This window comes from Echiichthys vipera (assembly GCF_963691815.1).
Source record: "Echiichthys vipera genome assembly, chromosome: 11".
Taxonomy (NCBI): Eukaryota; Metazoa; Chordata; class Actinopteri; order Perciformes; family Trachinidae; genus Echiichthys; species Echiichthys vipera.
Window position 1 is genome coordinate 29482558 of NC_139836.1, and position 24053 is coordinate 29506610.

The window sequence follows — 24053 nt, forward strand, 5'->3', positions numbered from 1 at the left end:
CTGCATGCATCAATGGGAAATGTAAGGAGCCCTTAAGTAGATCCTAATTAAAACTCAGATTAAATCACCTTAGCTATGCTTGTTTCTACTATTGTGCTGTATTAACTGCCATAACATATAAGTCACATTCACATTACTATAGATATTATTATAGTTACTGTTACTATTTGGTTGCTTGCATCTCTCGAAGTGTGTCTGTCAGTCTGTCTTTGTGTCTGTCTTTGTCTCTCTCTGTCCATCATTCCGTCTTTTCTCTCTTTCTCTCTCCCTTTCTTCCTCCCCAACCAGTGCAGACAGATGGCCGTCCTCCATAGAGCTGGGTCTGTTCCATGTTTCTGACTGTTAAAGGGAAGGTTTTCGTTGCCACCGTGCTCTATGGGGGAATTGTTTGGTCTCTTTAAATCATAAATAAGTCAGAGTGTGGTCTATACCTACTCTAAAGTGTTGTGCATTTGTTGTCATGTGGCACTGTAAATAAAATTGAATTGAAATCATTTTTTAACATTATTTTGAGGGCTTTTGCCCCTTATTCAATAGTGCAGCTGGAGATAGACAGGTAAGGAGGGTGGGTTGGTATAAAGACCTGCCGGTGGGAATTGAACACGGGCAGCTGCTAAAGAGTCATGCTACATGGGGCGCACGCTCTACTACTGTAGGTGAGCTACCAGGGCGCCCGATCATTTGCTTTTAATTCCATTTTCATGAGATTTGATAGTATAATTTTTGTGTTCTGTATTGTTTCAGATGGTTTTCCAATGGAGGCTCATCAAGGGGCAGCATATGCTTTCCATCTTAAACCATTAATGCTGTGTGGCATTGGTCCATGCCCCAATAAACATTTAATACAATAAATAATCATGGAATTGTAAAGTTAGTGATTTGTTTAATTTTAACCTGCATTCCACTTTCACTGGAAGTTGCATCTCACCTGACAAAGTGTATGAAGATGTGGCAATTTTTTTTTAATGTCATTCAAAGAGGGATAACAAAGAGATAGATTGCTGTGAATTGTTGTGGATTGATTATCGCATGTGCTTTATATTGCATTTTCAAATCATATTTGTGTCACATTAAGTATGTAGTAGTATTGAAGTTTGCCTAAATAGTTTCAGATGTTGATAGAAATACTGCCAAACCTTTTAAAAGTGACTGAATCGGAGAACGGTAAGCATTTGGCAAGAAATGACCTCTACTTTGTGATGGAAATGAGGGTGCTTTAAGCACAAATGGAGAAGCATTTCTGTTTCATCACATTGATTATTAAAGAAATACAGAGCAGCTGAAGTTCAGGGAAATGGCAATGTGTTTTTCATGACAAATTTGTGTAGTTTTCATTGAATACTATGTTCTTTCAGTACATTTAGCTGCAGTGATTATGGTTTAATGTTGTGGAAGGCCACAGGCTGTTTCCACTAACCTTCATCAATGATGACCCTTCAATTAGTGTTCTATTATTGTGAGGCTCAGAACTAATCACATGTCTATGTAATTGTACTCACCATGTGGGAACAAGTGAATTTCATGCATTTTTCTTGACATTTGCTTGCCTTTGACATTTGGGTCTGGAAGTGCATGAAAGCAGTTTAAATCTCACTGTGAAAGGTCAGCTTGTGATTATTAACAGTGTTGGTTGTAAGGACGTCTACTTATTGTTATGTGGATTGGTGGCTTTCAGCTCCACAAAGCAATGCGAATATTCTACGTGTTACGTGCATCATTTTCCTGTCTTGTGGCCTGTTGAAATAAAGATATTCTCCTCTCTTTCAGCCTACTCTACTGTGTCTGGTGTAAATGGACCCCTGGTGATCCTGGATAATGTGAAGGTGAGGCTACTAAGGATTTCTATTTTAATTCAACTTTATATCCACGATTTAGTTCCCATATTGCTATTATTAATACTGTGCTGTTCACCTATTGTGAAAATCCATTTTGTTTTAATGAGTGAGAGAATTGCTGGAAAATCCTTGTAAACAAAGTAATGTCTAAGAAACCCACTCCAGTTATTGAACTGTGGAAGAGACTGAGTCAGAATGGACCCAGATCAAACCAGAGGAGTGTGAGAAACTAGTGATGTCCTGTGGGCACAGATGTGCTGAAGTCATTCAAAGCTGTGGCCTCTACACTTCCTATTCATTTTTCAATCCCAGAGAAGAAAATATTGTTGAAATCGTCTCTTCTGATACAGTGGTTACTGTTCTCTCATTTTATTCTTTTTCTTTCACAAATTAAAGGTTTTTGTTGTTAAAAACATGCTAGTACATCAGTGGTATAGACACAGCAGATATTCAAATTTTGAACAGTAAAAAAAAAAAAAGTGTTTCAGAATAAATTGTGTGTGTGTGTGTCGTGCAGCTCAAGTGAAACTTTAATCTCTTTGAACTAGTTCCCTAGATACGCTGAGATTGTTCACCTGACCCTGCCAGATGGCACCAAGAGAAGTGGCCAGGTCCTGGAGGTGATTGGAAGTAAGGCCGTTGTCCAGGTGAGAAACAATCCAAAATTGCTGACTGACTGGTGCCTATTGCACCATAACCTACAATTGTCCCCAACAAATTCACAATTTACTCCTGCTTGCTGTCTTGTGAGTGATAGGAGAATGACTCCAAATGTATCAATCAAACTTGAGGTCTGCTTTTATTTTTTTTTAGCAAACATTAACATTCATTGTTACTCTTGTCATGTTTGGAGGCTACAGTGCAGCACTATATTTTCTCAGGCTAAAGTGAATTACATAAGAATAATGAGAGTTTATGAATCAAGTTTTATTACCAGCAGCATGAGCAGATTAAGTGGCGGTGTCGTGTCGAAGGAATTCCCCTGTCGAATACCGTATCCCTTTACCCAAACCTGATCCAAACCATATCTCTAATCCTAACCTGGAGCGGGCGCTAATAATTCTACCAGGTGCGGGTTTGTTTTGGAACAGCTGTGCTGCGTGTCTGCTCCATGCTCTACCGTTCGTCAACTCCCACCAGCTGCTCCGCAGCTGTCCGGCATAGGACCCACACAACATGCTCAGTTTTGAACCTGCAGTTTTACATTATAATCTGTAAACATTTTTTTTACAGTTTGCTTTTGATGCGTTATATAGTGATATACAGTTTATCAAAAAAAATTAACATAGCCTAAATGAAACAATTAGTGTTTTTTTTTAAGAAAATTTATTATCTAGAGATTAATCAATCAATAAAATCGTCAATAGATTAATCGATAGACAAAAAGTTGTAAGTGGCAGCCCTAAAGGAAAAATGTATTTCGTAGATTATCATGTCTTTTTGTTAAAAAAATCATATTGTGAACTCAGTACCATGACTTGTATGGAAATGGTGAGTTCAGTGTATCGTTCCATCCCTATTCCTCATACACTGCAGCTGTTGTCACTGTTGACTTTACTGTTGGCCTTGGGAGGGCTGCAGACACACAAGCTCCATAACACATGGTGTCACCAGCCTCTGACAGATCATGTGGCAATATTAAACTAATCATCTTATGTTGGATATTTTATGGATTGTCATGACATTTAAAACAGATATTCAATGCCCTTTGACCTGATCACCAGCAGGTCAAAGTTTTTACTTGTACTGTGATATATCTCAAATCTGGCTTTAATAATGCGAAACTACCCCTGTGACTAACCCGAAAAACAGTTTTTATCTTAATGGCTCATGTCTTGTCTGTGTTTGTTCAGGTGTTTGAAGGAACATCAGGTATCGATGCCAAGAAGACCGCCTGTGAGTTCACTGGCGATATCCTGCGTACCCCAGTGTCGGAGGACATGCTCGGTATGATCAACCTGATGTCACATTGGATATTTAATCAAAATTTTGCAATAATACTATCAAATAAAGTGAATAACTGTGTGATTAGTCCACAGTTCGGATTTGTTTACAGCTGCACAGTACCCCTTTCATCCAATGTTAAAGCATGTTGAATGATGTTTAAAGTATTATACAGCATTTTACTTACATTTTCAATCTTCAGTAAATGGTAAAAGCAAAACAGCACTGAATCAAACCTTTTTGTCTGAATTTTCTTGAATGTCTCAATCAGTGTGATTATCTCAGTACAGTACAAGGTTACATATATTTCAATAGCAGTAGAAAGTGAGCCTGCTTTTGTTTTTGAAGTATCATTAATCACGTCCATGAATTCATAATTACTTGTACTCGTTGCTTGTAGACTCGACAAGAGCCATCAGAGCCACTCTTCTCTGTTTAGAGTCTGATAAAAAACAGAATAGATCAGATTTGGTTGGAAGCGCCATCTAATGAATTTCATTTTATGTGTGTTTCTTTTTAATTACCTTTGAATTAAATTCCCACATAAACCAAATAGTCGTTATTTCTATATAAAAAAGACTTTATCTGCTTGGCTTAAAGGAGAAAATCTTCCTCTTTCAGGGCGTGTGTTCAACGGCTCAGGCAAACCCATTGACCGCGGGCCCAGCGTCCTGGCTGAGGACTACCTGGACATCATGGGTACGAACACGATAACCTCTTGTATTCCTGTGGTTTTCTTGTATATTTTCTTTTATAAGAACGCTACATTAGCGGTCCCATATTGTCGTGAGATTTCCATGTCTTTTTAAAATTATTATAGTACTGTGTTAATACTATTAAAGGAGCAAAACGCTCAATCCATACAAATAGTTGGAGAAAGTATGAGAAAAATGATGTGTCTATTGAACATTAAAACATAAACATGTTCTAGTAGAAACCCAAAATAAAAATATGAACACTAGAATGTATATTATGTGGGACCTTTAACCAAGCACTTCAATCAGTAAGAATTAAAGGGGAAACTTGCCACCTTTTTAATGTGCATTTTTATAAATATGACGCCTGCATCCAGGTGCCATCTCACCGTCGCATGATGGACTACAACAACCATGTAGAATAGCGATGTTGGGTCCGGCGGAGTTTGCCAGTTGGTGAGAGTGGGGAGCAGCGGTGACAGGGCAGACTAGGGGCCATTCATGCATGTATTGCCACCGAGTTGGCTGAAAATCGTCCCTTTAACAAGTGACTCTGTCTCATGCGGTGCTACTGTGGTCATTTCATTCATAGCAAAGACTGATGAGACGTTTGTAGAACTTATGATACTCATAATTAATGTTGCCACAATACCAAAATTATGACTTTGGTACGATATCTGTCTAAAATATCTCAATACCGATCCTGAAACGACATAAAGCTAAAATATCATCAAAAGTAATGGAATAAAATATTACATGACAGAATGTGGAACTATGTGGAACAATTTATTTAGTTTTATTAATTAAAACACAAAAAAGTCAAAATCAAAACATATATATTTGTTAAAGCTGCTATGCTTTACAGCTACTTAAATTGTTATAACAACAATGAAATGATTATGCTGCTGTTCCATAATAAATTATAAAAGATTTGTAACAGAACATGGACATAAAACTAGGCATTTAAAGCATGGCTGCCTGTGTTTAGACAACATTGAATATGTTGGAACTTTGGCCTCTGAAGTATATATTTAATTATTTTGCTCTCAGTACTGAAACTCATCAGGTATCACAAAAACTGTTGTTGGAGTTTAACCACTAAACCACAGTGAGAATGCAAGGTTTTTACAATTATATAATGTATATAAATAAATATAATTATGGAGCAGTATACTGTATATCATCTGGAGAAATTTCTCTAATAAAATCTGAATTGTCTAGTGTCAGTCGGACTTGATCTTTGAATGACAATTCTAGAGCTTTTTTCTTTCAGTAGTATACATGGTACACTTTGGATTTACCTATTCAGGTTTCTTATTGGGACCTTCACAGCATACTCTCAGGACTTTTCCAACAGTTTTTGCTGCACTCGTTTCCTTTCTAATAGGCTGTAGTAATGGTAATGCATTTCCATAGGAGGGAACATCAACTTGATTATCTTAGGGGGTTGTGAGTCAAAAAGTTTGGGAAGCACTGTTCTAATGTCACTGTCTTTGTTTCAGGTCAGCCCATCAATCCTCAGTGCCGTATCTACCCCGAGGAGATGATCCAGACGGGCATCTCAGCCATCGATGGCATGAACAGCATTGCCAGAGGACAGAAGATCCCCATTTTTTCCGCTGCTGGGCTTCCCCACAATGAGGTGCGACCACCAAACCAGTTTATTTCATTAGCTACAAGAATAATTGCTCTGATTAACAGCATCCTGGGAATATTTTCTGAATGAAAGTAGAATGAGAAGTTCAGCATCAGTTTTAACTAAAGACGACAACTTTATAAATTTAAAAAAAGTTAGAAAGAAGTGAGCTTACCGGACCTTAAAGAGGACTTATCATGCTTTTTCCATCTTTTCTGACCTATTAATGTAGTGCTAAGAAGAAGAAGCTCAGAAAGAGCCTGCCACACATAGGTGCTGCATTGGTGCTGCAGCAATTGACAATCTGAGAAATATAATGGGTTTTTTAAAGATCAAAGCATGTAAACTTATTGAAGTTGACCTGAAATATACAAATATGACCCTGAAAACTAGTATAATAGGGCATCTTTAACAAGCGAGACGGCTCAATTTAGTGTAATTTCCTGTATCTGTGTCATAGACACTTCCAGAGATGCAAGCAACCACGAAAGTAACAGGAACTATAACAATATCTATAGTAATGTGAATATGACTTACAAGTCATTGCAGTTAATACAGCAGAACAGCAAGAAACAGGCACAGCTCAGGTGACAGAATATAACAATGATAATTATGGTGGTAAATATGATCAATGATGAGTAGTGGTAATAAAAGCTGACACTAATGATAGTTTATATGAGTGACAGTGATAATAGCAGCAGGAAGCGTCATGCAGGACCACGGCAGCAGGCACCACCACGATCAGCAGAGACCTGCGAGACGACAAAGCACAAACAACTCCGGGGAAGAAGTTGAATTAGTAACATGCATTAATGAGACATGAATGATACAGACAGAGAGAGAAGCTCAGAGTATCACAGAAACAGGATTATCCCCCAGCAGACTAGGCCTATAGCAGCATCATTAAGGGATTGTAAGCCCTAGCTGTAAGCTTTATCAAAAAGGAAAGTTTTAAGTTTACTCTTAAGTATGGGGACAGTGTCTGCCTCATGAATAACACTTGGGAGTTGGTTCCACTGGAGAGGAGCTTGGTAGCTGAAGGCTCTGCCTCCCATTCTACTTTTGGAGACTCTAGAAACGACAAGTAGCCCTGCATTCTCAGAGAGCAGCGATCTAGTCGGGTAATACGGTACTATGAGCTCTTTAAAATACGACGGAGCCCGACCAATAAGAGCTTTGTAGGTAAGGAGAAGGATTTTAAATTCTATTCTAGATTTTACAGGTAGCCAGTGCAAAGAGGCTAATACAGGAGAAATATGTTCGCTTCAATTTGATTTAGTTAGTACACGAGCTGCAGCATTTTTGGACCAACTGAAGACTCTTAACAGACTTATTGGAGCAGCCTGATAATAAGGAGATGCAATAGTCCAGCCTAGAAGTAACAAATGCATGGACTAGTTTTTCTGCATCTTTCTGAGAAACAATGTTCCTAATTTTCACAATATTACGCAGTTGAAAATATCCAGTCCTTGTCGTTAGTTATATGTGAGAATCGAAGGACATATCCTGATCAGAAATAACACCCAGATTCCTTACCTACATGCCCAGGCTGTGCCCACCTCAGAGACAGGAAGTGTACACCATTTCATTCAGGTTTTGATGAAGAATAATGTGTGAAATAAAAAGACGATTGATTTGGAGCCTGTCCATCACAAGCCCAACGATGTTAGAGGAATTCAAAGCTATTTGAGTGGAATACTCTTTTAATGCACCCTGTGGCTGCACCATGTATTACTGTGTGGATTTGGTTTGGTATTTTTCCTCATACTGTGGATAAGTGGCCGGATGTAGTGGTGTCACATCATAGTTCAGCCACTATTGAGTTAAATCACAGGAAATGTTGAATGATTAGATTTTGGAGGTTAAGGTCAAGGACACTGACATCACAAAATTGTTTTCTGTCCATTGCTCAAAAATTCCTATGGACTAAGAGCCCATCCACACGGAGATTTGTATTCCTGTAACCGCACAACTTTAGTCTGGTTTAGTCGACCATCCACACACAGCCGGCGTTATCAGAGCCTGAAAACAGGATCTTTAGAAACCAGGTCCCAGAGTGGGAAGATTTGAAAACGCCCCCCATGGCGTTGTCGTCTTGACAGTGAAACCTCATACTTTGATAAAGGATGCCGTCATCGCCCCACCTCCGACCCCTAACCCCACGGCGTCACATAACAACAGTGCTGCTGCGTGAGAGGAGAGAGATGGACCCATAGACTGTTTACTGAACTGGACTCTGAGCCACATGCATGCAGTGTGATTCATGAATCACCACAAATGACTCTTGTGGTGTTTTGGACACCACAAGAGTCATTTGTGGTGATCTACACAGTGTCTCCCCTTCTCTTCTTTTCCTTGTTAGTGTATTTCTGTTACAGCGCCACATCCAGGCCTGGCATGTGTACCACATTGTCATTATCATAACACAGCTAACGTTAACACGGTGTGTTCCTAAACCATCTGTTTGTACAGTTGATGGAAGAGCAAACCATCTTGTCACTTGGGACGTACCCTAATTCTGAGAACATTTCACAAAAATGTCTAACAGAATAAAATGATTAAGTGTTGACATTTAAAACCTTAAGGTCAAAGGTCGACTTCAATCGATTCCTAATCGAGTAATTGATTACTCGATTATTTGCCATTATGTGGGCACTCGAGTCGATATGGGAACTCAGCCTTGTTTTTTTCTTTTTCCTCTCAATGCAACGCTGTGCAGAACGACACAGGCCGTTTTGAGCTGACCCACACCTCCTCATTCACTACAAAAACTAAATCAATGTATTTTTGGAGCTAAGCAGGGCCAGATAAACCAGAAAACCAGAGGATTCTCAGAGGAAATAAATGTGTGGCAGGCGGACGGACCATGTGAAGTAACGGGCTGGCTCCTCATTTGTTAAACACAGTCTGCCAGCGCACATGAAATATTGTTTTTTCAGGAGCATATTTTCTAACTTTTTACTCACATTCTGTGCATATATATAATGGATTCAGTGTCGACAGAGCTTGCTGTTTGAGCGGAAAATCTGTTCTAAAAATGGATTTCCCTCTTCTAGAATCCATCCCCCCTCAAGTAATTAATGGGATTACTCAATCTGGGAAAACGTAACTCATGCCCTTCCCTATTTACCCAACTCTAAAGGTAGTTTTGTATTTCTTTGGCTGTCTCTCAGTGTAACATGACAAACCTTGTGACTTCTGCTTCTTGTCCGGGGTTTTCCATTCCTCACAATGGAAATGCATGACTTAGTTGTCCCACGTAAATGTCAGACAAATGTCATTACATACTAGAATATCTCCTGTTGTATAAAGCTGTTGAGGTGAAGTAAAACATTTGACAGTTAATTAGCAAAAGCCCATGGTTATCCAGTAGGTACTACGTGACTGGCCCACATTTAAATAATGAATCAATAAATATGGGATTGGTATATCACCCTAAAGAAAGCAACTTCAACCAAACTCATTGTGCTTGTAAAGTATTCATTGACGAGCTTTTGCTCCAGTGTGACAAATGGCTGTGCAGCACACACAGCTTTATTGTGGCTGAGTGGGAAGCCAACAAGATCAGGTCATACTTAAAGAAGGAGAGTGATGTGTTATTTCCAGCAAAATGAAGGTTTTTGCCACAATACACAAGTTTAAGTGGGACAGCTTTGAAATCGTCCCAAGGCAAAAAAAAAATTGAAATGAAAGAAAACTCCATGGTGTTTGCCTTACAATATTGATTGATTCAATCTACTGAAGCACTCCAGCCCAATTGAGGTTTCTTGTGTGATAGACCATTTTCTGTTCTTGATGCTCTTTGGCTAAAAAGAAGAGGATTTAGAAACCAAAGTTTACCCCTGTATTCTTCGTTTCCCTCCTACAGCCCTGTACACATCAGCGCTCAGGGACAAAGTGGAATGCATTTGTGACTAACAATGGTTTGCTATTGTCAGTCAGTAACAGCACTGTATTTCTTTATGTATTTTTGAAGATGTTTTGATATCCTCTAAAACCTAATTTTTAACCTGTTATGACAGCCAAATATATAGCACCTTGACACAAGACTATATTTAAACTTCATATTGGTTTGCCACCATCAGTTGTTTCCAAACGGCAGTAGTAATGTAAAAGTCGCTGTGTCTCAAATCAGGCACTGCAGCCAGTGTACTACATTCGTGCACTGTCCCCCCCATGTACTGACAAGATCAGTCCACTGAATTCAGTGGTCAGGGTTGGATTTTGGTTTCACTCAAAGCAGATTGCACCAAAGTATGGTGATATTGAATCCAGAGAAAAGGATAAAGTTCCAGTTGTACTTTTAGCTGCTGTGTTCAATAATCAGTTAATTGAGATTGGTGGCAATAACAACGAGGCTCCTCAGGCTTGACTTTGACGAGTATTATAGTGAAACACTTCTGAGCAAATCTTTCATAGCATCAGTTTCTTTAATCGTTTTTTTTGTTATGACCATAAACACATCCGTCAACCCCAATCCCATCTGGAGTTTAAAAATGAATGATCAAAAGGTCCCACTGTGGAGCTGGCCAAATAATCATGGCCCATGCTGTCCGCCTAATGAAGACAGGATGGTGTTAAAACTTGTTTCATTAAGCATATGTCACAGAGGTCATCCATATGGTCGTCTCCTTTATGGGCCAGGTGCCTGAACTCAGGGTGCATGGAGAGGTCATGCCAGATCAATGCTGCAGCTATGACTTTCTGTGATTAGCGTTAAATTCCTCTTTCATTCTACAAATTCATCAAGTCTTCACTCTGCTTGATTTATTAGTTTGAGTCAAGAAAGTGATTGCAGTTTGTTGTATAACAAATGTGTTAATGAAGGGAGGACTTGATATGTTGTCTGTATGATGCCTTTAAAAGGAATAAGCATAAGCTGATATTCTATATTTGTCTTATGGTTAAATAACTCCATGCAAAAAGACAAACAATAAATCGATCTACTAAGTATTCTTTGTGTAAATGATAAATGGACTATGCTGGTTCCAGCTACACTTGTTATGTCAGTGTCAGATACATATTAGTATTTCATATCTTGTGTCTACAGGTTGTGAATAATAATAAGGCTACCACTAAATAGACAAAGTATAGATAATGACAAATCCGGCGAAGTACCGGAAGTGAACAAGCCGCAATTGCTGTGGTGGTGTCTCCCTCCAGTATGCACTCGATTGAATGTCATAAGTGAACCTTTTCTACTTTTACCTGTCCTTTTAATGCAGCATTACTTTTGACAACGATATCTAGGAAGTCAGGAAGAACCTGTGCAATTATCTGATGCTCCAACAGCAGTGGGAAACTTCTACTTTAAAAAAAAACTGAATGTGAACTAAGTTACACAGACCTTTACCTCATGAAGAGTGCTTATGATTCTTTCCCTCCATCACTGATTAACTCTGCCACTTGAGGTTTACATTGTGGTCATTAGGTTGCCCTAGTTAGAGCAACTTACGTTATATTTCACAATAACGCCACATTAAGGTGATTTACTGTGTGTAACCACGGCAGCCTTGATAGAGGCATCTACCCTGACCTAGCTAAGCAGTGTTTGCTTACTTTTTAACTGATTTAAGCTAGGCATCCGCATGCTATTCATTGTGAGATTGACGAGTATGAACCAAAACTGAGTGTCTGTTGCTGTTGGGAACAAAGGCCCCTCGGTTAATATTCTTGATCCACTTCTGGAGAACATCTGCACGCCCAGGGAATCCATGTAGACAGTACGGCCTCAGACGGGCACTCTTCATGAGGTAAAGGTTTGAATCCATGTAGACCGTATGGCCTCAGACAGGGGCGCTCTTCATGTGGTAAAGGTTTGAATCCATGTAGACCATACAGCCTCAGACAGGGGCGCTCTTCATGAGGTAAAGGTTTGAATCCATGTAGACTGTACGATCTCAGACAGGGGCACTCTTCATGAGGTAAAGGTTTGTGGCATTCACGTTCAGTTTTTTTCCAAAGTTGAAGTTTCCCACTGCTGTTAGAGCAGCAGAGAATTGCACAGGTTCTTACCGACTTCCTCGACAGGTAAAAGGTACACTTATAACGACAGCTCCTATTCAAGCGCGCAAATACTGGAGGGAGACGCCACCGCAGTAATTACTGCACCGCTAGATGGAGAAACACACAAACTGCTTGCCGGATTCATCTATAGTGTCTTTGTCAATAAAAGTTGATAAGAGATCTGAATGAGTTTGAGTAGTTAACTAGTAACTAAATCTGATTTGATTTGATGAGGGATTCTAAAGGATTGAGGTTCAATAAGCGGACTCAATTGGGAATAGCTGGATTCAGATTCAACGAAATGTCGTCAAATGTAGACAGCATTGGCTGCTGCTGTCCATTGGAGAGATGCCGTCAGCTTGGTATTGGTGAGCAACATCTCCTAATACATGTATGTGTTTATGGAGGCAGGAGGTCTGTCTGCTATTAAAATAACTATTGTCACTGCTCTGAAGCCAATGTTCGCACCAGGGAGCGGAATGCGCAAGCAGGCTCAACGTGTCCCAGTAACGGCAAAAAGAGTTCATGAGAGCCACAAGCCACAGCATTGGCTGGATTATATGCACACATGCTCCTAAATACATTTTACAGTTCACAGATCTACTGTATTTTAAGACTGACGTGTTTGTTTCTGCTGTAAAGTTGGACATTTTTACATTGTGGTCTATGGGGATTGACTAATTACCAAATAGGCTAGCATTAGTTTAGTCATTTAACTTTGTTAGCTTTAAAGAAGGATGAGGACCTACCTCTTGTCATATATCAAATTCATCACGTTTCTGTTTAAAATGTCCAAAAGCAGCACAAAATCTGGCTTTTTCTGAGTCTTTACAAACAGTCTATGGTCAGAAAGGATCTGAAACCTGTACCAAGATGGCTCAACTTACTAGCCTGGATGACTATCTACTTGTGTATATTCATATGGACATACACCCTCGGACAGAAATAATATCATTCACATTCTCTCATAAAGCCACGCTGCTTCCTTAAGTTGCCATGTGCTGTGTCATTAAAGAGTGTGTTTGTGGACGTTAAGACCTCTTAACTGTCTATATCCTGCTGTTTGTTTTCTCTCTCCCAGATTGCTGCCCAGATCTGCCGCCAGGCCGGCCTGGTGCAAAAGTCCAAGGATGTGATGGACTACAGCGCTGAGAACTTTGCCATTGTTTTCGCTGCCATGGGGGTAAGCAGTCAACCCCCACCTCCTCCCATCTGTGACTCTAATCCCCCTTTTAACCCTGACGTGACACCCTGTCCCTTCCTTCTCTCCCGCCCTGCTTTCTCTCTTTTATTCACCAGGTGATTTAACCTTTAAGTCTCTCTTGTTACTTCTGCACCTCTGAGCATATCCCCCGGCCATGTAGACAGATTACTAATTCAACAGGCCCTTTAACGCTGTCAGCCCCGCAGTATCAGGTTCTCTCCTCCTCAGCTGCTCCTCCTGTTTTCTGTAATTCCCTCTGATTGTGACAGCTTGACCACACACACACACACACACACACACACACACACACACACACACACACACACACACACACACACACACACACACACACACACACTTGCTTCACTTGCTAAATACTAATCCTTCCACTTCTCCACCAATTCACATCCCATTGTGGTTAGCCTAGCAGGAGAGTTGAAAAGCAGTGTTAATAGGGATTTATACAAGCCAGCACATGGATATGTATTTTTAAAAGGACAAATTTAAGGACTAGTGCTCACAGTTACAGCAATGAATGTGTTTAAAACACAAAAGTTTAATGTTCACCCAGAATATAGAGTTGTGTTGAACTCCTGACTGATTAGATTTTGTGTTTGTCTTAGTCCTGAGAGCCAAATTCACTGTGTATTCTGGCCATATTTCTTATTTGTATTACATTTTTTGAGAAAACCTCGGATAATGACAAGACTAACCAAAGAAAAGCGTGTAGACTTGCTGTAGTTTTATTCAGGACCATTAATGGACCTATCAAAATTACTGGTGACAATTTTCCATCAATGTGCCAAACATCCCACAGTTCCAGCTTCTCAATTGTGAGTATTAACTTACTCTTAACTTCAGCCCCTTACAGTTACCTAAACTTCACAATGTTACATGTCGACCTCATGTCTGAATAAGCACTTGAGTCACTTTTATATAAAAGCCATAACCGCAGTCAATGTAAAACGCCATCTGCAAGGCTGAAATTATGAATATCTCTCAAAGCACTAAACATACAGCAAGTGAGCAAATGAGAGACCCAACTTGAAGTCTTGTCATTCAATGCTTGCCACTGTTGGGCATTATGAAAAAGGTAGCCGAACCCCTTACCTAATAATAAATTAATTAAATGTACAAAGTTTGGGGGAACAAGCCCCTGAGCCCCCTAGAGGGGCCGAGGTCCACCCACGGCAGTCTCACAAAATCCTGTGGAAAACACTGCAACAGGCACCTGTGTTGATAAGCTGGTGAAATCAACATGCCAAACTCTAGGTAAATAACCTTGACTCATGCAAGTACCACTCATATGAACAGATTGGTTCTTAAGTGGCTTGTAGGAGTGATTCAGGAGAACTTTCTGCATTCACCAATTTTCTCATATTTTGTATTTTCTCAGAGGTACAGACACAATCTAAGAGTGGTCCAGACCTGTCAGAGGAGTCGTGTGCAGTCAGTCTACTGTGATCCAAACTTCAGTTTTTAACCCATGGATTGTATATTTACTTACTTTGAAGCAAAGTAGGAGTCCTATCCTATAAATGACACTTATTATTATATTGACATTATCCTGTTTGACTGCTTTTGAATTACAATATAATATAATTGTAAATGTATTCCTATTGCCAAACAATATAAGCATTGATTTAAAGTGGCAATTTATTAATTAATGTATTAATTTATTAATATGGATGGACTGGAATAGCGCCTTTCTAGTCTTTTGACTACTCAGGTTCCTTTTACACTATTTGTCACTTTCACCCATTCACACAGACATGAATACACTGAAGGCAGAGACAACCTGCCATCAACTAATCCAATCTAGTCATTCAAACCACATTTACACACCCATGCGCAGCACAGGGACCAATTTGGGATTCAGTGTCTTGCCCAAGGACACTTACACATGTGGACAGGAGGAGCCGGGGAACTAACTGCTAATTTCTTAACACATTATGTAAATGTGTGCATTGTACCAGGCACAGTTACATCTGCAGCATTTTTCTTGATTATGAAACAATCAAAAGTTTCCTTAATTTTGAATTAGCGATATGTTAAAAGGTTGTGATGTTGCATAAGGAGAAATACAGGCGCAGTTTCACACAGACACCACCAGTACAACCAATGAAAATGTTTTGGGCCCACTCTAGAGCCAAGTCATTAACTTGTATCATTTGTCTGTCAGGTCAACATGGAAACTGCCCGTTTCTTCAAGTCTGACTTTGAGGAAAATGGCTCCATGGACAACGTCTGCCTTTTCCTCAACCTCGCCAATGACCCCACGTAAGATTCAGTCAGAAATCATCTTCACAATGAAAACTGTAATCGTAGCAGTTTTTGTATATTTTCTTAGTTATTGATTCTGCATGATGTTCTATACACTCAATGTTATATTTATTGGCTTCATATTCTGAAATGTATGAACAGCCTCTAAAACACATTTCAGAGTTAAAATGATTCTTCAACCTTTCTCTGTGACCAATCAGCATTGAGCGCATCATCACCCCTCGCCTGGCGCTGACTTCAGCAGAGTACCTGGCCTACCAGTGTGAGAAGCACGTCCTGGTCATCCTGACTGACATGAGCTCCTACGCTGAGGCTCTGAGAGAGGTAAGACTACCAGCACATCTGTCTTAGACATATTGGTTGCACTCTTTGAAATTTTTACATGCGTCACCTGCACCATAAACCGTTTGGCCGATATCGACCTATCACACAGGTATCTGCATCTATTGTTATCAGTATGTTTTTCGATATGCACCGAGATTACATTTTTATTACTGAACACATTATGTGGAAAATTATGCTCTAGGTGATTTAGAAATTTTGTCATGTAGGTGATTTAGAAATTCTGTCATGTTTATCACTCTGTTGCGTCACCTTTTCTTTTAACAACACTATAAGCGTTTGGGAACTGAGGAGACCAACTGCTGTCATTTTTCAGCTGCTCAACAGTTCAGGTCTCCTTTGTCCTACTTCATGTTTCATAATTCACCGAACCCATTTCGGCCGATTGTACCCGCGACCTTGTTCTTTCGGTCATGACCAAGCTTTCATGACCATAGGTGAGGGTAGGAAAGAAGATTGACCGGTAGATTGAGAGCTTTGCCTTCCGGCTCAGCTCTATTTTCGTCACAACGGTGCGGTAGAGCGACTGCAACACCACCCCCGCTGCTCCGATTCTCCGGCCAAACTCACGCTCCATCGTCCTCTCACTCGTGAACATGATCCCAGGGTACTTGAACTCCTTCGCTTGTGGTAAGGACTCATTCCCTACCTGGAGTAAGCAATCCACCGGTTTCCTGCTAAGAGCCATGGCCTCAGATTTAGAGGTGCTGATCCTCATCCCAGCCATGCCCCCTCCAGAATCCTTGCAAGAGTGAAGGGCTGGTCAGTTGTTTCACGTCCAGGACGGAATCCGCATTGTTCCTCTTCAATCTGAAGTTCGACTTCGGACCAGGAGCAGTAGACTCCAGACAACACAGCCCTCAGGTTCACAGGGACACACAAACCTCTCCGCCACGATAAGGTGATGGTTCCCGGAGAGGGCCAGTTAACCACATTAACTAAAATGTTCCACCCTCTGTTTTCGTTTAATATTTCCCAACTTTTTTCAGTCTTTTGTTGACACTGTCTTAACTTTGTTGAAACATGTTGCTGGCATGAAATTCAAAATGCGCAAATCATTTTTAAAAATCAATGACATTTCTCAGTTGCAACATTTAATATGGTGCGTTTGTGCTATTTCAATCTCATTCTGATTCTATTTACATTTTACACAGCGTCCCAACTGTTTTGGAAATAGGGTTGTACAATATTGTTAAATATCCTTTAATAAAGTGATTTGTTTAGGAAAGCAACCCTGCAGAGTCATCTGGGTGTAAAATCTATTTTCATTCCATCTGGGAATTTTCCCTTTAAAATCAGTATCCGCATCAAAAATCCCTCATTGGTCTGACACTTAGTTTTATATACTTCTTTTTCTTTTCTTTTTGATGATTTATATTTTTAACTGTTTAACTGATAGTATCAACCGGTCCAAATTCTTATTGTCAGCATATTGGTTTAACAGTTAAGCATTTTTCAAATAGCTTTCTCATATTCAAAAGATCTCATGAAAACCAACAATGTTGGTTCTACTCTCAGCATGTCAACCTCACACACCAATGTAAATTCTCCGGAGCATTAGCACAAAGGTGATAAACGCACTAAAGTATTGTGCTCCTTGCTGAAAGGGAGGATGTGTCCTTCATTCAAACCTTAATGGCGTTACAAGGAAATGCCTCCCGCCGCTGCCCTGCTCTCTCCTTGTGGTGAGGAGTCAACTCGTTCTTTTGTGTTTTAGAGTTTGCTGTCTAAATGTGCAGGCAGTACAATGCAGGTTTATAAATGGTGCATGTACATATGTGAATGCTGTCCATAACCTTGGCACATGTACACTGCACCAATAGTTAGCTAAGAGTCAGACGGCTCAATGCTTATTTCAGGACCTACAAGGAGTCAGGAGCATATTAACATTTAACTTGTGTTGCTATTCACATACGTGAAGGTTGGGTTTTGCACTGAATATACAGTTCATAAGTATTAAGCCTTCCCATCAACCTTTGAATTAAAAAATGAATAGGGAGCTTTTTCTATCCCTCTTGTTCCCAAAGTCAAGTGAATTAAGAGCAAGGATTTGCTTTTGGTCATTTTTGTAGAGGGCTTGAAAACAGGATGGCAACATTTCCAACCAGGTTGTTCGCCTCTTGTGTAAGATCACTTGACTCTACAGCAGGAAATGGTTTTGATCTATTTTTTTTGCTGATCTATTTCTATGGTTTGAAATTAATCACTCCCCACTTTACAGGCCTTTCGCCCCAAAGTTATGTAGGAAAATCTGAAGACTTTTGGACTTTAAAGTGAAATTCTACTAGAATATAGTAGTCGCTGAATTAATTATGAATTAACACGACTCGTTAGAATTTAGAATTTATTTTACCTCGAAGTAAGGGCACCACACCAAATTAGGACAGGATGTTTATTAAACTTTGGTGAAGGTCTAATACCTATTAGTTATTTAAGTAATTGATTGTTCAATTTTTATCAGTCTTGTCTTGAACGCGTTAATTCGTACCACAGCCTTATCAGGGACCAACACTTTCTGCACAGAACGGAAGACTCTCACAACGACATATGGTTATAAACATTTATTTGACTACATAATAAGGAGATTATAATACAGTATAGTGCAACATTGAATAGACAAGTGAAAAAGGTTAAATGTGGATATAAGAAGCTTGAGGCTCGAAGGGCTTGTTTATAAAATCACTGGCGGATACAAAAACTTGCTCTAATTAGCCTGCCAACAGAACTCGGATCAGAATCTAACTGTCACCAACGTTTAACCAAGAGTTGCATTAAAAGGCCAACCTTACTTTGCCGTTGATGTTACAGTCGCCCTGGCGTCTTACAGTACCGATGCAGTTTTCCGTGGGTCCGCGTCCCGGTGTTTGGCGGACCTCGGCTCGGTTTGTAGACTGGGTCAGCTGTGTGGTTGAACTGGCGGCTCTCGCCGAGTCCCGTCGTGGCCTGGACTTGGTGCTTCAGGTGGCTGCCTCTGAAGTGGTTTGTGGGTTGACAAAAGTTCTGATCGGTTCTGTGGGGCTGGAGTCGCGAGTTCGATGCAATTTGCCGGCCGGACAAAAAGGCAAAGACAGCACGAGGGGTTTAACTATACTTATAAAAGATAAAAAAAACGTGTTGTAGAAAACTTTAAAAAAGTCACGCGATAAAAATAGATTAACAAACGAACTTAAGTAACAAACAAAATATAAAGTACGTCTCTTGCTAACTTTGGGTTAACAAAGGAACGAACAGCAGGAGGGGAGCAGAGGGGGGTCAGAGGTGCAGAGGTGCAAGAGAAAGCAAAGGCTAGCCCTGCAGACGAGGCAGGTGGCGACATTAGCATGGCGGCTATTGCGTTCTTCTGGGCTCTCTGGCGAGTTCAAAGCCCTCTCTGTGGACCTCAAAGCCTCCATTTCAACGCTCGAAGCAAAGCTGGACCACGTCCATGCCGCAGTGTCCAAACACGCTCGGAAGATAGGCTCCCTCGAGGTTAATCTTAACCTACAAGACGAGCGCCTGCTAACGCTGGTGTCCTTCCGTGCCACACTAGCAGAGAGCCATGCAATAATATCCGTGCGGTTGGAAGCAGTGGAGGGGCCGCGGCTGGAGGTCTTCGGCGGGGGCATCCTGGAATCATCGCCGGAATGTGACAGGGCTCAACGCACACAATCTGAGAAGCCTAGGCCAGGGCAGGGAGAACAGGCAGTCATCATCAGGCTGCACAGATACCAGGTGAAGGAGAAAATCATTGGTGAAGGCCGCGCCAAGAGAGGCAAACTGCAGTACAGAGGCTCCCTTATCACCATATACGAGGACTACGCACCAGAGGTGGTGGAGCAGCGCCAGAAATACAGAGAGGTGATGTCAGAGCTTTACAACCTGGGCTTCAGACCCGCGCTGCTGTTCCCTGCAAGGCTGGACATCACAATGAAGGACGGAGGGAGAAAAAGACTCTCTTCGGTCACCGAGGCGAAAGCCTTCATAACATCCACCCGCACAGAAGAGACCTGATGACTGCAGAGAGCTGCTGATTTCACCGCAGACGAGCCACTGTGATGTTGTCTGGATAACTTAGAGTCGATGTGGTGCTGACTGTTTAGCTGTGCTTTAGCCAGCCCCGGACTGACCGGAGTTTATTTTGAGACCACAGCGTTGACAGTTAAAGTCCTGACGGGCTGCTGATATTCTGTCTGTTAAAGAGGTTTGAACATAAATCGCTAAATAAACATTTTAAACACTATGGACATGTTGACTCTAGACTCAGTGTTTTCTGATATTTTTTGAATTCCCGTTTTTTTGAGTTTTTTAAATTTATTTCTCAAATAATACTATATATGTTGTTCAGTTTTCTGGTTGGTTACTGTGACCAAGTCTGACACGGTTTGTTGGTAGGGATGGTGGGATTTACGTTGGGGCTTTTTGTTTTTGTTCCTGTTTATTTTTTCACTTTGGGGCCGATACACTGTACTTCTATTGTACTTTTTCTTGTTTTGATATCTGCACAATTCAATTAAAAGAAATGAGGAAAAAAAAATAAAAATAACCCCAAACCTCTGCTGTAGCATTCAATTCAATTCAATTCAATTTTATTTATAGTGTCAAATCATAACAAAAGTTATCTCAGGACACTTTACAGAGTAGGTAAAGACCACACTCAATGACTTATTTATGATTTACATAGACCCAACAATTCCTCTGTAGAGTACAGTGGCAACGAAAACCTTCCCTATAACAGGCAGGAACGTCAGACAGACCCAGCTCTGTGGAGGACGGCCATCTGTCTGCACCGGTTGGGGAGGAAGAAAAGGACAGAGAAAGAGAGAAAAGACACACAGATGGACAGAGAGAGACAGACAGACACACTTCCAGAGATGCAAGCAAAGCCTAACAGTAACTATAATATTTAACACAAGTCTTAGTGGCAGAGGTTGGTAGATCTGTGCATGTGACAACAATTTCAAAAGTTCTATATGTATGACAGGGTGGCAAGAAAGAAGCCTCTTCTAAAAAAATGTCACACTGAGTCCCATAAAAAAACATAATAAAGATTCTGATGCCATGTAGCAAAGGTTTTAAGGTTTGATGAGACCAAAACTGAACTTTTTGGGCTGAACTCCGAGTGCTTTGTTTGGCAGAAAGCAAACACAACACAGCACACCACCCAAAACACAGCATCCCTTCAGTGAAGCTTGGTGGTGGCAGCATTATGTTGTATAGAAATACAACGACCCAAAACACACCTCCATAAAAACAACACAGTGGCTAAAGGACAGGAAGGTGGATGTCCTAGAGTGGCCTAGTCAGAGCCCTGACCTGAATCCTACAGAACATCTGTGGATGGACTTGAAGAGTGCAGTCAATCACCGCTCACCACAGAATCTGACTGAACTCCAACAGTTCTGCAGGAAGAATTGGAAATATTTCCAATCTAGGTGCACAAAGCTGGTAGAGACAAATCCAAACAGACTGATGGCTGTAATTAAAGCAAAAGGTGCCTCCACAAAGGATTAAATCTGGGGACTCATCACTTTTCCAACCCTGCTATTCTGGTTTTTCATTTTTTATTAATTTTCCGTATTTTATAAAAAAAAAAAAAGAACAATATAATCTTTAATGTTGTAAGGTAAAAAGGAAAAAAAAAATATATATATATTTTTATGTATTATCATTTCACACTGTAAAACAAAAAAGGTGACTCTTTCAAAAGGGTATCGTGACTTTCTATAGGCAATGTAAATGCATGTTAACAACCTTGTTCCCTTTAGCTTATGCTTAGCTTAATGAGACCCTCCCACTCATCACCCTCTCCTCACCTTTAGGTCTCTGCTGCCCGAGAGGAAGTACCTGGCCGTAGAGGCTTTCCTGGCTACATGTACACTGATCTGGCCACTATCTACGAACGTGCTGGCCGAGTGGAGGGCAGAAATGGCTCCATCACACAGATCCCTATTCTCACCATGCCCAATGATGGTGAGAGCAGCAGCAATTGAACAAAAAGTCTATGCTTTAAGTTGGACCATAATGACATCTTCACAACTCTCAGTCTAAGTTATGAGTGTTTACATGCAGTTTATAATGCAGATTATATTCAGGTTAAGGGCATACTCAGGTTTCTCAAACGCCATGTAAACACCGTACCCCGGGTAAAATCAGAGTTCTCATACCCCGGTTAACAGCCCTAGAGAACTCCTTCAGTACCTGATTATTCATGCATGTAAACAGCCTTCCCGGGTTACTATCGGGTTTCTCGTCTGTGCATGCTACATACAATAGAGCGTTACCTTTAAACCGAGGGAGGACTTCACCATGGAAAGTAACATCGCTACCAAGAAGACCCGTTTTTGTCGTAATTCTGTCCAAAAGTTGGCCAAGGGAGGTGATTGTGTCAACTTTTACTAAACACTGCTGGTTTTCCTAAGGGCTCTCAAGCTCTTGATTTAGAGATTAGGTCTTTAAAATAGGAGTCTATTTCTGTCCTGTGTCTCACATTAGTGTGATGTCTGCAAATCAGCGAGTCATTTGACTTATGTTGTATTGTTGATGTTCTTCACTGGTGTTTATATTAGTTGTACTGCAGTATGTACCAAATACTTCATTGTGGAATATAGTGTGATTAAATACATTTTTGTGCCTCAAACAGACATCACCCATCCAATTCCTGATCTGACTGGATACATTACAGAGGGCCAGGTCTATGTTGACAGACAGCTGCACAACAGACAGGTATTCATCAGTCCTTTCTTTTAAACAGCATTCATCCAACTTAGGGCAAATAGCTGGTAATCATTACTGGGTTAGCTGCTTCCACTGTTTCCTTGATTCAATATGCATACATGTTATAGTGATCATGTTTGTGTGAAGTCACATACAGTATATGCATGGAGTGATTACTGGTCAGATTGCTTACACCTATGGTTTTGGTCATTTAACCAGGTAAGAACAATGTATTCAATCTTAGGCACAACCACATGCAACCCCATCAAGATACTTTACAATTGGATATGTCAGTTACAAAACCCATGTTGCTGGTTATGAAAGATATTCTCAGAGAACTAATGTTGTAAATTGTACGACGATCCCTCTATCCATTGTGCATTATTCTAAATATAAATGTTTACATTAAGAATTGACCCCAAAGCAAACATGAAAACATAACACAAACACGATAGATTGCAACTGTACAGTCAGTTAGTGAAGACATCAATCAACAGACTGGAGCACTATGATGTTGTACTAACAACACTTCCAGACAAATAGCACTTTACATTGTGGAGAGATGTAAAATTGTCAAACCAGGTTATTTCTGTTCATTACATTGCTTATTATAGTAACCTCTATATTTGTAATAAAATGTTTTTTCAGCAGAGTTTACATTTTGCATTATACATATATATTACATGGAATCAGACAATGTCATACTTGTCTTTTAGATCTACCCACCCATCAATGTGTTGCCCTCACTGTCCCGTCTGATGAAGTCAGCCATCGGTGAGGGGATGACCAGGAAGGACCATGCTGACGTTTCAAACCAGCTGGTAACAAAAATTATATATTGTACCTGCATAATACATCCTGTATCCTGGACACAGGGATTTTCCTCTGAATGAAAGTTTGATGAAGGATAATACATGCAGAGGGAGGTGACAACATGCAGACGTTTGATGACAGTTCTTTTTTAATCTTCTTATGAATGTCTCTCCTTGTCTACAGTATGCCTGTTATGCCATTGGTAAGGACGTCCAGGCTATGAAGGCTGTGGTGGGAGAAGAGGCCCTCACCTCTGATGATCTGCTCTACCTGGAGTTCCTACAGAAGTTTGAGAAGAACTTCATTGCTCAGGGTAAGATGATGCTCGAGGAAACTTTCACACTTCTCAACCTTATTTCCATGTTCGTTACAAGATCATCTATACCAACTTTCACAGCACTTCCTGCGTCCGCTGCTAGAGAGCGCATCTTAACACGCTTTGTGTTGCTCTGCATCAAGTGAAACACACTGAAAATTTGGAGTAAATCGGAAGTATGTCATATTAGGCTGACTTCCTGTTGCCAGTAGGTGGCACTTTGGCAGTTGGTCAATATTGGAATGTAGTCCTAAGGCCTGGACTCTTTACTATGGATTGGAAATTT

At 40.5% G+C, this 24053-nt stretch overlaps 1 protein-coding gene across 1 annotated transcript in view; it reads left to right on the forward strand.

The window, feature by feature from the left end:
• Positions 1–24053, forward strand: part of atp6v1ba (ATPase, H+ transporting, lysosomal, V1 subunit B, member a) — a 56039-nt gene that overhangs the window by 19858 nt on the left and 12128 nt on the right. Inside the window, exons 2-13 of the mRNA XM_083922658.1 lie at positions 1768–1823; positions 2384–2482; positions 3689–3782; positions 4401–4478; positions 5977–6116; positions 13198–13299; positions 15503–15600; positions 15804–15927; positions 21744–21894; positions 22565–22647; positions 23355–23459; positions 23635–23764. Coding sequence (XP_083778784.1) covers positions 1768–1823; positions 2384–2482; positions 3689–3782; positions 4401–4478; positions 5977–6116; positions 13198–13299; positions 15503–15600; positions 15804–15927; positions 21744–21894; positions 22565–22647; positions 23355–23459; positions 23635–23764 — 1260 coding nt within the window. The remainder of the gene's footprint in view (positions 1–1767; positions 1824–2383; positions 2483–3688; positions 3783–4400; positions 4479–5976; positions 6117–13197; positions 13300–15502; positions 15601–15803; positions 15928–21743; positions 21895–22564; positions 22648–23354; positions 23460–23634; positions 23765–24053) is intronic.